General features: G+C 54.5%; 1 protein-coding gene across 2 annotated transcripts in view; it reads right to left on the bottom strand.

The window, feature by feature from the left end:
* Window positions 1-8711: 8711 nt before the first annotated feature.
* Window positions 8712-17499, bottom strand: part of CCDC12 (coiled-coil domain containing 12) — a 56237-nt gene continuing 47449 nt past the window's right edge. Inside the window, exons 4-8 of one of the 2 annotated variants that reach the window (XR_015726686.1) lie at window positions 15698-15759; window positions 15444-15478; window positions 14376-14452; window positions 10498-14279; window positions 8712-10287 (exon numbers count right to left, since the gene is read on the bottom strand). Coding sequence is in view for 1 of the 2 variants with exons in the window: in XM_045778860.2 (XP_045634816.1) it covers window positions 14197-14279; window positions 14376-14452; window positions 15444-15478; window positions 15698-15759 (257 nt within the window). In the remaining variant the exon portion in view is untranslated. Of the gene's footprint in view, window positions 14280-14375; window positions 14453-15443; window positions 15479-15697; window positions 15760-17499 lie in introns of both variants that reach the window. The other variant, XM_045778860.2, reaches the window with a different exon arrangement.

Here is a 17499-nt window from a genome sequence, read left to right as displayed (position 1 = left end):
CCAGGCCCCAAACCTGGGTGAGACCGTAGCTCCCAGCTCAGAATGGGGCCTCCGGGGGTCCAGGGGCATCAAAGAGATGGCTCTGTCCGCCCTCAACCTGCAAGCCTGTGCAGAACAAGGTTGGAGCCGGGTGTCACACGCCAACCAGGGTGGGCAGGCTGTGACAGCCCTCACCCTGGGAAGGTGGGAGGGAACAGCACAGACACAGGGGAGAGGGGACTGAGTTCTCTGGAAGTTCAGAAGGGACATGACCCTGCCCTAGGGGATCTTAGGGGGGATACAGCCCTGCTGTGATGGTATGTGAGGGGCCATGACCCTGTCCGGGGGCCTGAGAGGGTCCGGGCTCTGCCTTGGTTGTTAGAAGAGGTCTGGCCGGGAAGGGGCGTCTGTCAGAGGGGCGGGAGCTGTGGGGCTTGCTGTGCAGCTCTGCCACACGGGCTGGGCTGGGTCCAGCTGCTTGTCCCTCATGCCTCTTCAGCCAACTCCAGGAGAACGATCCCAGCCTGAGGCTCCCATGGCCAACGGCAACAAGCCTTGGCTGGGGCAGAAGAGCCTACTCTTGGGCAGAGGGGGGGGGACTCCAGAGCCAGGCCGGGACCCGGACCCTGGCTGGCTCCTGGTGTGTGCTGTGTGATCCTGGGCAAGCTGCCTTCCCTCTCTGAGCCTCAGCTTCTCTTTTGAGGTCAGGCCCCTGTCCAGGTCTCCTGGCCTGTGTGGGCTCAGTACCCCATCCTGCTCCTTAGTGGGCCCCTAGGATGCAAGGCCAGACACCCCCAGTGACAGGTTCCCTCCTTCTTCGGTGTCTTGGTCATGCAGGCTGTGGGGGCCGAAAGGTGGTGGGCGGGGATTCCGTGCAGGGACTCCCTGTCCAAGGGCGGGGGTTGAGGAAAGGGGCCAGGGTGTGGGAGGCAGAAGAGGCAGAAGACTGGATTCCAACCTCTCCTTTGGGCCTCTGCTTTCTGAATCTGTAGGTGAGGGGAGGGAAGGCGGCTGCATTAATTATGTGCCTACTGTTCAGGCCCCCTGCCCCCCCAGCAGTTTTAGTGGGATAGAGAGGTTTCAATCCCCCTAAAGCTTCCGATCACAGTTGTCAGAGGGAACCACTGGGGGTGGGGTGGGGAGCTCTGCAGGTGAGCAGCCCCCATGGGCTCCTGCTGGCTTTGCTTCCTAGTGGGGAGGAGGAGGGGACAAGGCCAGTCTGGGAGGATGGGGTTTGGGGCAGGGGAGGGCGAGCTTGTGGCCGCCCCAAGCTCCCTCCTCAGATCTCCAGTACCTGCGAGGCCCTTCCTCTGCTCCTCCGTCCCCTCGGCTGCGCTCTCCTAGCAGCCCAAGGCGCTTGCCCCTCCTGGGGACCCTCTCCCCAGCGTGTATCAGTCAGGGGTGGGCCATGATGTGGACCACGCTCTGGCCCCGCCCAGAGGCCACACTGGCAGGCTCTGGGCCCCCACCAAGCCCAGCCACATCAGTGAGACACAGGGATGTGCTGTGGAGCCGTTACGTGTGTCTGTTTATTTGTACTAGCGTATGCATATTTGTGTCTGTGTATTTATTTGTATTTATATATGTTTATATGTGTGTCTGTTCATATATGTGTCTAGCGATATGTGTCGTTGTGTCCGTCTGTACTGTGTCTGTGGGTGGTTCCACTAGTATACGTACCTGTGTCTGTGTGTGTGTGTGTCTATACGCGGTTGTCCATTTGCACGTGTCTGTTTGTGTGACTGGATTGTGTATCAGTGTGCCTGTTTGTATTTGTGTGTATGTCTGTGTATACGTGTGTGTCTATTTGTGTGTGTGTGTGTGTGTCTGTGTGGATCTGTGGTCTGAGAACGCCGCCTGTGGGTGGAATTTGGCCCGGAGACGTGTTTGGTTTGGCCCTCACAGTATTTTCAACATCTCGAGCCAACATTTAAAAATCAGGATATTTCACATAAAAACTCAGCTTTCCAGTTTCTCTTAAGAATTCAGAAGCCCTGGCAGCCCTGACCCGTGTTCCCATGAGGCAACTCTCCTCCAGAGCTGCACAGGGGCTGCCCAGCCGCCCACCCGCTCCCCGCACATCTCGCCTACCAGCACCTTGGGGATGACTGAGTTTGTGACCCCAGAGAGTGTGGCCACAACTGCGTGTAAGCCGAGCTGTCAGGGAACGTGTGCACGCACTGAGTCCGCACTGGGGGGTGTGTACGTATGATCGCGTGTGTGTGCAGGAGGCAAATCTGAGTGCGTGCAGGACACATGGGGGTCTGCACGTGCAGGGGTGGGGGTGAGGCACTGTGCGTGCGGGGGCGTACGTGTGAGAGTGCCTGTGTGCACATGTGTGTGTGCATGGGGGTGTGCGTGGCCGTATTCGTGGCCATGTGGAGTGTGTGGGCCACTGTGGTCTGGCGTGCTCTGCACAGGGGCCTCTTCCGGCCTTTGATGGGGAATTGGATTCCCGGCTTCTGGCTGGGCTGCCTTGTGGGATTTATTTCTGTCTCAGTGCCGACCAGAGGCCTGAGTAATGGGAACATTTAGAGAAAACCAGTAAATACATAGAGAAGAGGCAGGCTGACCGGGAAACTCTGCCTGGACACCCCTGCCCAGCCCATGGCCGCCAGAGGCTCTGAGGCCAGGCCTGAGCCAGGGAGGGAAGCAGCCGTAGGACCCGGCACGCACACTCACTCCGCTCTGTGGAATGCTCACTGATGCCCGCCAGGCCCATCAGGTGGGTGAGGCCCCATGCCACCTGGAAGGCCCTGGGACAACAGGCATCTTGGGAGTTTGTCTCCGAACGAGAGATGCTCAGGATAGGCTCCGAGGATGCCATGGGAGGTCTGGCTTAGGCGCTAAGGGGCCCTGACCTTCCAGGAGAGTCCCTTTCCTAGCCAGACTACAGAGGGTCCCCATCCCTGGGTATTCTGTCCACAGATGCCTCACACAGGTGCAGACCCTCCCACGGGGTGGGGGATGGTGAGGCTGCCTGTGACCTGGCGGGGCTGGTGCTGCCCCCAGAGCTGGGGGTCCACACACCCCGGAGGGCCTGGTGCCTGGAACCCGAGTAAGGCCCGTGGGGGCGGGGGCGGGGGGCGTGCAGGAGGTGCCGCGGCTCTCCTGGGACATGGCTCCCACTGTTCCGGGTTTCACATGTACAGAGCACCACACGTGGGATCATCTCTGATATCAGCCGCTTAAATGACATAGGTCCCATGGGAAAGGACAGACCGCTTTCCCTGGTGGGGCGATGTGCATTGCGGAAGACCCGCTTGAGCGTCGGGAAACCAGGCTGCGCTGACCCACGCTCCCGCTCAGGGGCCCCGGGCCGGTGTCTTCTGCTGCCCCCCAGCGGCCATGGGAAGAAGTGGGGAAATAAGGCTGCCCGAGCCCTGTCGGTGCAGTCTCCAGGCTGGGCGGACTCGCAGGGACCCTCGAGGCCCTAGGTCCCACCACTCACGATGCCCCCACTGTAACACCCAGCCAGATGGCTCTAGGGGAGGCGAGGTCTTTCAGGCTGGTCTGAGGGAGGGGCTTGCCTCCCACCACAGGGAGGTGAGCTCCGGGAGGGCAGGAGATCATCAGATTCACAGCCACATCATCAGCCCCTAGAACAGTGCCCAGCGCGAGCACTGGGAGCAGATCTGAATCCCCAGCTCCTATAGGGGTGGGCAGGCTTGCAGCTAACCCTGGACATGGCTCAGAGCCCCACGGAGGGGCCAACTGAATGAGGGTGAGCAGGCATCTCACACTAGAGCCCCAAAGGTGGGGAGCAGCAGCATGGACCCCAACAGGGGACTTGGCCGGGAGGACAGGCCGACTCCAGGGGGCCATACTTGCCCAAACTGGGTGCCTTCACACTCTCGACTGCAGCCTGCTGGGCTAGACAGTAGAATCTCCCCTTGTAACTTTAGGGGCTGTGCATTCTCTCTGACCCCAAGCCCGCTGTTGCTCACTGCGGTATCAGCCCTGGACCAGCCCCTGGGGGGCCGATCCCTGCGATCCCAGGTACAACTTCCTCCCAGCCCTCTTGCTGCCGCTTTTACCCAGAGACACAAAGCCTGGGTCTCTGGGCCAGCAGGCCCTGTCCTCCTGTCCTCTGCTGGGGAAGGGCTGTTGCTGAACAACCCAGGCCTGACGCCTCTGCAGAGATGACCCGGAGGCCAGATGTCCTCAAGGATTTCAAGCAGGAGGGACCTGAAGTGTTGGGAGGTCAGTAAGGGCTGTCCTGGAGAAGTGTCTGATGAGTTGGGGAGCAACGGGCACACGAGGGCTCCGTCCATCCACAGAGGTGGGCACTGGTCCTTGCTCGTTCCCTCAGCCCTGTGATAAGGGGGCTGCTGAGGCCTGAGAGCCCCCAGCCTGCCCCTCCAACCAAGACCAACTCTGAAGTGCCCCCCATTCAATCTGCCACAAGACTCTAGAAAACTTGTGCCTTATTTTAAAAATACCTTAAAAAAAATTACACCATTTATTAACATGTTTTACCATTCTTTGTTCATCGCTGGAAATATCTTAAAACTTTTTATTTTGAAATATATACAGGTTCAGTGGCAGTTAAAAAGATTATACAGAGCAGTCCTGTGTACCACGCACCCAGTCTGCCCTGACGGCTACCCCTTCCGCAACTGCATAACATCAAAACCGGGAATCTGACGTTGGCGCAGTGTGTATGCACAGCCCCAACCCATTTTATCACATATACAGATTTGTGTCATCACCGACGCGACCAGGAACCATTCTATCCCCACAAAGATCTCCCTCAAGCTACCCCTTGATACATCGTCACACTTGCCCCGACCATTCCTAACCCCTGCACCCTCGGATCTCTTCCCCAGGCCTAGGATTTTGTCATTTCAAGGATGTTACAGATAGGGACTTGTACGGCACGTGATCTTTATATATAAAGTTAAGTACGTGTCTGTTTCACTCAGCGTAGCGTCCCTGAGCTTCACCCAAGCCATCCGCTGTGTCAGCGGTTTTGTTCCTTTTTGTTGCTGAGTAGCATTCATGACACGCATGCACTGGTTTAACAGGGTACCCGCTGGAGGACATTTCGTGGTTGTTTCCTTTCTTCACAGAATAAAAACTTAATTTTCCACTCCACTCCTCCCCAAAGTACAGGACCAAGCGAAGGAATGCCCTCGTACAGTTTCCTGTATGTCAGAAATTCATCAACATACTTATTTCACCCATTTGTGTGTAATATTTTAATTCCAGAATGAAGGACGGGAAATGATGAAGACTTGGAGGATGACTTGGAGAGCTCCATTAAACTAGCGATGGGGGCTCCCTTGTTTTATCTGATGCATCCTGGACAACAAATTCAAATCATCTAGTATAAGCAATAACACATGTGACATTTTGGGTTTTCTCCTAGCTTTTGGTGATTATAAAGAAAGCGGTTATGAACATTAGTGTAGACAGTCTTTATTTTTTTGGAATAAATGTCCAAGAGGAGTGTGGCTGCTGGGTCATACGGTAAGTGATGTTAGTGTCTTAAGAAACTGCCGAACTATTTTCCAGAATAACTGTACCATTTACAGTCCCACCAGCAATGTACGAGACATTCAGCTTTTCTACATCATCGCCAGCAGTTGGTGTTATCACTATTTTTTTTTAAAGATTTTATTTATTTGACAGAGATAGAGACAGCCAGCAAGAGAGGGAACACAAGCAGGGGGAGTGGGAGAGGAAGAAGCAGGCTCATAGCAGAGGAGCCCGATGTGGGGCTCGATCCCGTAACGCCGGGATCACGCCCTGAGCCGAAGGCAGACGCTTAACCGCTGTGCCACCCAGGCGCCCCTATCACTATTTTTTTTATTTAAGCTGTCCTGATAGGTATGTAAGGATGTCTTATCGTGGCCTTTATTTGCATTTCCATAACAGCCGGTGATGCTGAGCAGCTCTCATGTGTTTATTTGCCATTTATATACCATGTTCAGTGAAATGTCTCTCTTGCCCATTTTCTAATTGGGTCCTTCCTCCCTCCCTCCTTCTGTTGTGAAAGTTCTTTATATGTTCTAGATTTGAGTCCTTTATCAGATATGGGTTTGCAATTTAGTCTGTAGCTTTTCATTCTTTTAACAGAGTTTTTGTTGGAGCAAAAGCTTTTCATTTTGGTTAAGTCGAATTTATTGATTTTTTTTTTCTTTTTGGATGCGCTTCTGGGTCTCTTGTCTAAGAACTCATCACCAAGTTCTAGGTCCTGAAGATATTCTCCTAAAAGTTTTTATAGTTTTACACTGTACATTTAAACCTATGATCCATTTTAATTTTTGTGTATTGTCTGGCTGGGCTTTAGCCTGGGGTTCTTTTTCTGGCCTATGGATCTGAAGCCTATCCTGCCTCCCGTGAGCTCGTTCTGCATCTTTGTCAAAAAGGAGTTGGCTGTGCTTGTTTGGGGTAACTGGAGTTCCCGACTCTTTTCCGTTGATCTGTGTGTCTGGCTTTCCACCAGCATCCCCACCTTGATCACGGGGGGCTTAAAATCATGAATTCAGGGGGCATCTGGCTGACTCAGTCAGTAGAGCACGTGACTCTTCATCTTGGGGTCGTGACTTCCAGCCCCAGGTTGGGTGTGGAGATGACTTTAATGAACTTTTAAAATCATTAATTCAATGCCCTTAGTAGTTACGGCTATGCAAAAGATCTGTTTCGTCTCATGTGACTAGTGGTACTTCGTGCTTTTCAAGGAATTGGTCCATTTCATCCACTTTTCAAATGGATGTGCATATCTACAGTGTCCCCTTATTGTCCTTCTGAGGTCTGGGGGGTCACTAGGGCAGCCTTATTGCATTCCTGATCTTCGTAACTTGTGTCCTTGTCGGTCTTGCTAGAGGTTAGTCAATTATTGATTTTTGCAATGTTTACCAGTTTCTTTGCTCACCACTTCTCCCTGCATCCTGCGGCAGGCTCTTCTGGCTGCCTTCCCAGTACTCTTTCTACCCTTCTTCCTTTCTTGTGGAACCTCAGTTTTAATCACAGTGGCAACATGCCCAGCTTAAAATACCCTTACTCCCCTCATGTCTGCAGTGAGGGCTGGATGTGACACAGTCGTGGCTGGTCAGATGCGAAGGCGAGCCTGGGGGACTGTCTGGGCTTGAAGCCATGGTTCCATCAGCTGGCTTGCCCCTTGCCCTTCCCCCTCCTGCCGAGAGTTCCCACCTGGGGATGTGCAGGCTCCTAGGGGAGCTAAGGACAGCAGCTGGGGAGACAAAAGGGACCTGTGTCCCTGCAGCCACTTGTATCGCCGTGGACTTCACACAACAATAAAGCCTTGTCTGAGATCCTGTCTGGGCATCTGCCAAATGCAGCCCTGACTCTCACACCCCTCTCCGGACTCCCACCACGGCCCCTCTTGCCACAGAGCTCTCCCTACTAGTTCCTCCGGCAAAGATCTGTGCGGAGTAAACACTTGGTACCGTCAGCCCGAAAACGTCTGGCCCTGATGACGGACGATAATGAAGCAGGTTGACATTCCTGTTTCCTCGGCACTCGGGAGAAATGTGTCTTGTAGTATCTATTACTGATGAAAATGCCATTCATTCATTCACAGGTTGTCGGTATTTTTTCCACGTAGCTTGTCTGGCTTTTCTATTCACCCTCAATGTTCTAACCCAGACCACTGTAGTGAAACTGCCGGTGTGGCCGTTTTTAAAAAAAATCCCCCTTTCACACTTCCCGAGTAATTCAGGTAGTGAATGCTGGAGATTTCTCTCCTTAAACACATATACGTGTGAGGGGCGCCTGGGCAGCTCAGTTAAGTGTCTGCCTTTGGCTCAGGTCATGATCTCAGGGTCCCGGGATCGAGCCCCGCATCGGACTCCCTGCTCTGTGGGGAGCCTGCTTCTCCCTCTGCCTGCTGCTCCCCCTGCTTGGCGTCTCTCAGTCGATAAATAAATAAAATCTTCAAAAAAAAAAGTATGCATGTGAGATAGAGCATATATAACCAAAAAGGTGTATAAAATGAACGGACAGAGAATAAAATGTATTCCTGCCATCAAGCCAAGTAAAAGAGCATCGTCAGTACCTCCAAGGGCCCCTTCCCAGGGCTGACCGCAAGCAAGCCTGCTGTTGAGGGCCGTCCCCTCGCTTGTCTGCGCCATCCATGCGCCGCCCCTTAGAGAGCACCGCTGCACTCGGCCTGTTCGGCGCATCACACAAATGGCTCACGCGCCCTCTCTTCCGTTAGGTTTTAGTGTGTGTGTGTGTGTGTGTGTGTGTGTGTGTGTGTGTGTGTGTGTGTGGTGCGTGCACATGTGCTCTTGCCGAATGATGCTCCTAAAAGCACCGTGGTCCCGTCTCCTGGCATACCTGTGCAACAGTTGCCTAGGACACTAATGGTGGAATTGCTGGTCATGGGGTGTGCACATGGTGCCTTTCTCCAAAGTGGGCGCATCATCTAGCACTTCCACGTGCGCCAGGTGACAGTCCCGGGGCTGTGCAGCCCACCGTGGAGCTCATCACACTGCCGGCCCCACGTCTCCCTGTCTGATGTCATCCCAGCCACTTCGGCTCGGCTTCCTTTGTTGGCTCTGAACTCATAGAGCTCTTTAAAATATTTATATAGATAGATTTTACTTATTTGAGAGAGAGCGCAAACGGGTGGAGGCAGAGGGAGAGGGAGAAGTAGGCTCCCCGCTGAGCAGGGAGCCTGATGTGGGGCTGATGCCAGGACCCCGGGATCATGACCTGAGCCCAAGGCATATACTTAACCGACTAAGCCACCCAGGGGCCTCTTTTTTTTTTTTTTTAAAGATTTTATTTATTTATTTAACACAGATAGAGACAGCCAGCGAGAGAGGGAACACAAGCGGGGGGAGTGGGAGAGGAAGAAGCAGGCTCACAGCGGAGGAGCCTGATGTGGGGCTCGATCCCAGAACGCCGGGATCACGCCCTGAGCCGAAGGCAGACGCCGGGATCACGCCCTGAGCCGAAGGCAGACGCCGGGATCACGCCCTGAGCCGAAGGCAGACGCTCAACCGCTGTGCCACCCAGGCGCCCCCACCCAGGGGCCTCTTTGTAGAGCTTCTCTAATCCCTTTACTTGCAATCTTTGAGCTTAGGCTTCTTTTCAAAATAGCATCCCAGACTGAATTTTTAAAGGGGGCGGTTTAATACATTGATTGTAATTAATGATGTATTTGGGTTCATTCATTTGTCCCACCTTTTCTCCTTTTCTCTCTCTGCCTTTCTTTTGGGTTATTTTTTTTCATTCCTTTTTTTTTTTTTTTAACTACTGCTTTGGAAGAGGTACACTGTTTGTATTCTGTCAGGGCCGCCCTAGAACTGTCCGCCGGCCTGTAGAGCGGAGTCTAGAGTCTAGGCTGAGTCTTTTCTCTCTTCCCGAGTGAGCTGAGCTGGTAGAGGGCTGTTAACCCCAAACTTGTCTCACCTCGAGCAAGAGTGTATAAGTACTACTATTGTCATGTACTCCAGGAGCCCTAGTCTTACTTCTACCCCACGGAACATTCTCATTCCATAAGGTCAATACCTACTTTAGACTTTCACTTTCTTCCTCTTCATTCCTACTTTTATCTCAGATTCTCCATCTGGGATTATGTCTCATTCCAATCTGAAGACATCCTATAGAACTTTTTTTTTTTTTTAAAGGAGAACGCTTATTTATTTCATTTTTTAAAAACAGCTTTATTGAGATACAACATGCATCTCATACACTTTGCCCGAAGTGTACAATTCCACGGCTTTTAGCATACTCATAGATTTGTGCAACCCCCAACCGCAACCCACTGTAGAATATCTCATTACCCCAAACAGACTTTCTTTTCATGTGAGTCTGCTGGTGACGAAATCTCTGGGTTTGCTTGTCTAAAAATACCTTGTAAGGTATCTTCTCTGGGTATAGAATTTTACGTTGACAATTGCCTCCCGTCTAGTTAACGTTGATACCAGACGTATTGTCCCAGTTAACACTGGCTGTGGCCGAGACATCTGCTGTCTTGCTCCTAAAAGGTAATGTATCTTTTCTAATTTTAACATCTTTTCTTGCTCTTTTTGTTCTGCCAACTCGTTGCACTTAATTTTCTAGGTATGCAGTGGTTTTAAAATACTTCCACAAACTCTTAGACCTGCCTTCCAGAGGCAGAACCTAACTCTCCTTTGAGTTGTGGCCTGGATGTAGTGACTTGCTTCTAACAATATAATGTGGCAGAATATCACCTCCAAGCCCAGGTCATAAGAGGCCCTATAGCTTCCCCTTGTTTTCTGTCTTGGATCGCTCATTCTGGGGAAAGCCAGCTGCAATGCCACTCGGGTGCACGCGCGTGCACACACACACACACACACACACACACAGCTGCAATGCCACTCGGGTGCACGCGCGTGCACACACACACACACACACAGCTGCAATGCCACTCGGGTGCACGCGCGTGCACACACACACACACACACACAGCTGCAATGCCACTCGGGTGCACGCGCGTGCACACACACACACACACACACACACACACACACAGCTGCAATGCCACTCGGGTGCACGCGCGTGCACACACACACACACACACATGCACTCACTCACACAATCCTTATGGAGAGGGCCACGTGGCAAGGACTGTGTGAGCCCCATGTTTCCACGAGCCTTCCCAGGGGTTGACGGCATCCTGGAAGCACATCCTCCAGCCCCGGCCAAGCCTTCGGATGACTGCAGCCCTGGGGGACATCTTGACGGCAATCTCAGAGAGACCCCAAACTAGAACTAAGCCACTCCTGCATCCCTGACCCACAGAAACGGTCCAATATTAGACGTCTGTTTCAAGCCACTGAGTTTTGTATGGAATATGAATACAGTAATAGACGATTAATCCAAAATATGAAAAAGTTTTAAGTGAACTTGCTTATCGAGCTGTAATAAACACACAAAAAGTGCATAAATCAGATGTGCGTGGGTCAATGAACCGTCAAAAAGTGAAAATACCTAATCAATCACCATCCATAAGAGATGGAACATCTGAGTGCTGATTTCTTTTTGTTGCCTTGCTTGAGATTTGCTCACCTCCTTGAATCTGTGGATTGATTTTGAAGAGTTGTTCCCAGACATTAAAAAAAAAAAAAAAAAGTATTACATCCACCTCATTTTTGCCTTTTTCCCTCCCGGAACTCCAATCACGTTATGTCGGCTCTCCCCACTCTATCCCCCATATCTCTTAGCTTCTTGTGTCTTAGGTTATCAATGTGTTTCTCTTGCTGGGCTGCATTCTGGAGAACGTCTTTGGGCCTGGCTTCCCGTTCACCAACGGTTTCTTTAGCTCTAATTCACAGACACAGGGATTCCAACTGCTATGGTAGTTTTTATTTCCAGAACATCATTTTGGTTTTTTGGCCAACTGATTCCTATTTTCAAGCCTGTCTTTTAGTTCTTATATCATTTTCCAACATTTAAATCACGTGCCTGGTAATCCTAATGTATGAATCCTTTGCAAGTCTACCGTGTCCCTGCCGACGTCCTTTGGTCTCGGTGCCTTGCTGCCTCGTAGATCTGGTGACCCTTCCCGGAAGCTGCTCATGTTTCTTGGAACTTTATCAATGGGGATTCACTGAGGACTGTGATGAATCGAGGTTCATTCCGGTAGGATCTGCATTTCTACCAAGCAGCGGAGTCCACCACTTCCTGGGACCACTTATACTCTTGGCTTGAGGTTTCTCATGTGCAAACCCATGTGGGGGCCAGCTCAGTTCTCAAGGGAGACCTTTCTTCACTCCAGTCACTGGCAAGGTTCAGTTTTCCTCCGGAATGCCAAGGGAGTGGACCTATTATTAGTTCACAGAGGGCCCTGCCCTTTGGGGCCCCAGCCTTCTGGAGGGCTCTCGTACCAGGCCCCTCATCATGCACAGGTACTGGGTTATCTTAGCCCCAGGCAATGAGGACCCCCAAAACCAATGCTCAGTCTCACCTGGTTTGTCAAATACCTTCAAGTCGGAGGTCGGGCTTCAGCATTCTGCTGCTTCTCCTACCTTCTTGCTTGAGTGTTGCTTACTTTCTTGCTGGTCAGTGAGGCATTTAAAAAGTATTTGTTGTAACTATTTATTTATCTAGTATTTTTAGCTATTTGCAAAGGGAGGGGATCAGTTCAGGCCACCGTGGTACCATGATGCCAGAGACAGAAGTGGTCAGCCATTCCTTCTTTCTCCAGTTTTCTTTTCCTGATCTCCTGTCCACTCAAGGACACCTGGCAGTGCGTCAACTTCTCAACCTACCCTCTCTCTCTGCCACCTCTTGGAGCTTCGGCTTTAACTTCCAGCTTATCCATCCCTTCTTTGACTGTTATTATTTAGCTCCTCCAGAGAGGTGCTTATGGGGTGTGTGTGTGTGTGTGTGTGTGTGTGTGTGTGTGCGTGTGTGTTGCTTAATCAACACTCTTTGTTCCCAAGATTACTAACCAAATTGTCCTCATACCTAATCCCCGTTCCTGAGTTATGGGGCTCAGTGCCTCTTATACTTCTCTGTCGACAAAACAAATGCTCATTTTAAAGCCTGTCAGGATGTCACTGTTTCAGTTTCCTTGGGTATCAATTCTTCCACCTGGTGGGATGGTAGCCCTTCTTCAAGGCACTGATCTCCTCACGTATGTTGTAACTTTTGTTCGCGTGCCCATGGTGCGTGACGGTGTTGGTTTTGCTCTCTCCCTGCACGGCGGTTTTCTGAAGGCACACAGAGCTGTAAACGCAGAAGCAAACCTTGCCCCCGCTCTCGGGGCTCCCGTGCTGTGGGGCTGGCCGCATCCTAGTCCCAGCACTGGTGCGCAGCGGGAACCTCGCCGGGAGTCTGAGCCCTACACTGCCACGGACGAGCACCCGTGGCCAGTCCCGGGGCAGGGGGCGCCTTTCCATCCTTTACTCCCAGGAAGGGAAGGCCAGTCCCAGATGCCACGATGCAGGGGGAGTCTGGTTCCAGCCCTGCCACCTGCGGGCAGGTATCACCCCTGCTCACATGGGAACCAGAGTCCTGGTCCTGCCCACTGCTCAGCCAGCCACCTACCACTTTGGCCCTCAGTCATACCTGCTCCCTTCCTGCACAAGTTACCTTCTCAGGGTAGTTGTGTACCTTCAGCTGAAAGCATCTGCTTTATTGCATGAGTGTGCTGGTGTCGCACGCACTGGCTCCACCTCTATGGCCCGAGTCCTCGGCACCGTCCACCAGCGTCAGGCCAACTCAGCACAGAGGGAAGGACGCACGGGGCTGACACAGGCTGGGGGTGGGAGACTCAAGGGGCAACCCTGAAGGAAACTCAAGCGTGTTATCGCTTTGGAGATGAAATGCTAGTTGGCCACAGGGACCTGGAGTCAGAGTTGTGGCCAGTCAGTCACGCTGGAGTCAGCTCCACAGAGGCTCATGGTCCTAACGCCAGGACCTTGGGGACCCAGGGCCCAAGACCACACCCCACACCCAGGCTGTAATACCCTAGTCTATAGGAGCCAGCCTTCCCGAGGCAGGGGCCCTGTCCCAGGGAAGCCACGGTCTAGCTGTGACTGTGACGCAGGGACAGGCTGCTGGGGGCTGTGCGGTGAGACGCAACAGCGCCAGGAGCCTCGGATCTGGCACCGCCTGGGATGGAGGCTTGCCCAGCCTCTCCCTTCTCTCTCTTGCACTGTGAGGGGATCCACAGAGGACCAGGGTGGGAGCCTCTGCAGGCTGACCACAGACTCCAGCAAGGTCCAGGCCTGAGGGAGGCCTTAGAGAAGCCTCCCAGACTCGGTCTCTGTCACCCACAGGTTTTGACAGGACTGCCCTACTGCACCAGGATCTGGACTCAAAAGGTCAGGCCTGGGCCTTCCGCACCCCTCCAGGCTCGACACGCCTGGCCCACCACAGGGCTTGCTCGTGTGAGGCTTCACCTCCATAGCCGCCCTGCCTTGGGGCCCAAACACACAGCGCCCCAGGGACCCAGAACATATTTAATAGGTTTCTGCCACACACGTGGGTCTGCTTGCTTCTATTTCTAGAGACAGAAGAAAGTTCCAAATACATACATATGTACAGACACAGCAAGCCCATGGGGTTGCTGTTGGTTCTGCCCCTCGCAGTGTGGTGGGGACCACTTAGGAGACAAGGAGCTGACCTCACCCCATGGCGAGGGTTTCCGACTGACGGGGCAGTGCGGCTCTGAAGCCAAACAGGAGGCGACAGCAAGCCCAGCCCCCACCCTCGCCCAAGGCTACCCGCCCACAGGACAGGCCTGACAGGGAGGGGATACGGCGTGCCTCAGTCGGAGTCGCAGGCCTCTTGCTCGGTGGTAGCGTCCACTGCAGACGCCAGGCTGTCCTCCTGGCCTTTCAGCCTCTCACCTGGATGGATGGCAGACAGAAGGAGTGGGGAGGCGCCCTGTGCCTGGGCCACCACCCAAAGGGCAGGGACCCCACCTTGCTAGGCCCTGTACTTACGGATCAGCTCGGCGATGGCCCTCTGGGTCCGCTTTTCTAGCTTCTCCAGCTTCTTGGCTACGTCTCTCTTGAGGTCCCTGTAGCGGGCAGGTGTGAGGAGGCCAGAAGCTGAAGGCTGGCTTGGTGTGGCCTCGGGACCCTCCCCTCCCAAAGCCCCCCTGGCATTACACTCAGCTGCCTGAGGAGCCCACCCTGGGGAGGAGGCCAGGATGTTCCTCTCTCCCTTTCTGCGCCCTCCCAAATCCAGCATCAGCCACTGTGCCCGTCCCACAGACCCACCAAATGTGGGACTGAGTCAAGGTGTGCAAGGGTGGATGGTTTCTCAGGGCTGCTCTCGCTCTGGTTGCACTATGGGTCCCGCTCTTCCTCCAGCCATGTGCTCGCCCTCGCCACCCGGGGCTTCCAGAAGCGTGCACACAGCCTGCTCCCCCTGCTCAGGGATTTCTAGGACACATGCCCCATGCTTTTGTTTCCACAAATGAGAACAACTTCAGCGGTGGTGTGCTTGCCACAGGACCGCCCCTCTGGCCCGAGGTCAAGTAGAACACAAGCCCCAGGCCACACAGCCCTCTCTCCGCCTCTGTACCAGCCTGGTCACGGGGGCACCGAGGAAGGGTAAGCAGCCCCACTTCATAGAAGAGGGAACTGAGGCCAAAGCAGAATAGGCCAGTTGGTGGCAGAACTGAGACAGAAATCGATGTCTGCCCTTCCCGTCACCATGCCTCCACCCTGTGGCTCCCTGAGGGCCAAGGCGGGCCTTGCTCACACGCAGCTGTCTGAGGTGGGCTGGATCTCGCCCTTGCAGAAGGGACTTCTGGGGGGGGACGGCTGCTCCTTGCTCTCCCTGAGCCCCTCCCCGCCCTCCAGGTGTCAGCCCCCACCGGCTTCCCTCTCGCTCTCCCTCTATGTCCTGTCAGGAGGTACTGTGGACAGTAATTATCTCGTGTAGCTGTGTGTCCACACTGTCCGTCTCCCTGCTGTGAGGGCGGGAGAGGCCCAGCCTGAGGGCCGGGCCCAGCACCACGAGTGGCCAGTCAGTCCACGCTAGTCCTACGTGGCAGCGCTCACCAGTCAGGTTTCCGGGGCGCGAGGTTGGCCAGGTCCTGGGGAGGAAGGAGACGCCTGTCAGGACTGGAGGGGCCCAGTTCCAAGGCACAGAGGCAGAAAGCAGGAGAAAGGGAGGGAGGGAGGAAGGGGTATGGGGAAAGATGGGTGGAAAGGGAATACAGAAGTGGAGAGACAGAAGAAGTGGGAGGGAGGACAGCATGGGGATGGGGGAGAGAGACGGCCCCCAGTGGGCCCCGGGGCACTCGGGCGCTCACCACTTCCTCGATGATGGGCTCGGGCTTGGCGGCCTCCAGCTGCTCCTTCACCTTCTCTTCCACTAGAGGGTGCAAGACAACAACACAGGCCTGTGGGGAAGGGCCACCACTCTCCCTGAGGCGCACCCTGCAGCCCGGGGAAGGGGAAGAGCGCAGCCCATCCCCACGGAGACCCTGGGCTTTCTCGGCCTGTCTCGGGGGGGCTCCCAAACTCCAGAGGTGAACACCGTGCAAAGGCTGCCCTGGAGGAAGGGCTCGCGTTTCCCGGGATGAAACAATCCTGGGGCGAAGGGGGCCCCGCAGGAGGCAGAACGCTGGGGTAGACAGAGCCCAGACCTCCAGCCAGACGCTTGGCTCGTACTCTCAGCCTGTCCGCACCCTGAGAAATGAGAGCACCGCCTGGGCACTAACCGCGGTACGCTCTTGTGAAGAACCACGAGGGACCGGCTTTTTCCCATCATCTACAGGGCCTCCTGGGCTCTAAGAGTGTCCTCTGGGTCCTGGACTGGCCAGGACCCAGGTGGCTTTTCTTCCCATCCCACTCAGATATGTGCTGCCAAGACCAGGGGGACAGTCACCTGGGGAGGCCTGCCCTCAAGCACCTCCCTCCTACGCCCCACGGCTGACCAGGCACTGGGCCTCTGGGTGGTGAGACCAGGAGGGCCTTGCCCCTGTGAGGACAGGGACAGGAGCGCAAACAACTCTGGGCTGCAGGGGCTTCCTCTGACCCCCATCACTGTTGTCACACGTTGCTCAGGGCCCCCCAGCCCCACCTCACCTCCCTCTAGCCACAGGTGCTGCCACTGCAGCATGGGACCACTCCCACCCCTCTCCCCTGTCCAGCCTTACTGTCCCCACCACCGGGCAGCCCACACCATGAAGCAAATCACTTGGAAAGCATGTGAATCTCGGGGCAAAGAACTTGGGGAAGCAGACTGGGGTGCGGCTGAAGAGGCAACACTTCACTATTTTCAAGATAAATGATTCATTTACAATTTGTAGAACTCAAAATTGATAACAAAAACAAAGGCTAAAAACAGGGCCAGGGCTCTCTGGGGTAAGAAGTGCTCTGGGTCGGGGCACCTGGGGCTCAGTCGTTAAGCGTCTGCTTTCGGCTCAGGTCATGCATGATCCCAGGGTCCTGGAATCGAGCCCTGCATCAGGCTCCCTGCTCAGTCGGAGGCCTGCTTCTCCCTCTCCCACTCCCCCTGCTTGTGTTCCCTCTCTTGCTGCCTCTCTCTCTGTCAAATAAATAAATAAAATCTTAAAAAAAAAAAAAAAAAAAAAAAAGAAAGAAGTGCTCTGTATCTCCAGTGAGGAGCGTCTCCAGAAGCTCCCAGGGGCTAAGCCGCTCCCCACACCACGAGATGCACAGCCCCGGGGCCCTCGCCAGGCCACATGCCTCTCCCATCCTCTGTGCCCGGCCGGCGTCTGCCTGCCCACGGCTCTCTGAGCGCCTGAATAGTCCGCTCCTCAGGGTCTCACTCAGACCCCCAAGTGCCCACAGGACCCTCCCCGCCCTTCCCCTGCCCCTGCTGTCCCGGGGCCCCAGCGCCCCAGCGCCACTCCCACTCCTCAGCCCAGAGAGGTCCTCCCAAGGGATGTGGCCTCTTCCCTCGAAGGTCCTTGGAAGGCCTTTGGGTGCCCTGACCGCCCCTCTGCTGTCACTCAACACGGGTTACTGCTGCACGGCTTTGAGATGGTGCCGGAGGGTCCCAGAGGCCCAACTTCCAGCCCTGGCGCTGCCGGTTCTTCCCCAAGACAGCGCGACACCTGCCGAGGTGGGGGCATCGGGCGGTGCC

This window comes from Ursus americanus, chromosome 14 (genome assembly GCF_024610735.1).
Source record: "Ursus americanus isolate L20-20 chromosome 14, mUrsAme1.1.p, whole genome shotgun sequence".
Classification (NCBI taxonomy): Eukaryota; Metazoa; Chordata; class Mammalia; order Carnivora; family Ursidae; genus Ursus; species Ursus americanus.
Note: the sequence above shows the minus strand (reverse complement) of the source record. Positions and strands in the feature narration are given on the sequence as shown.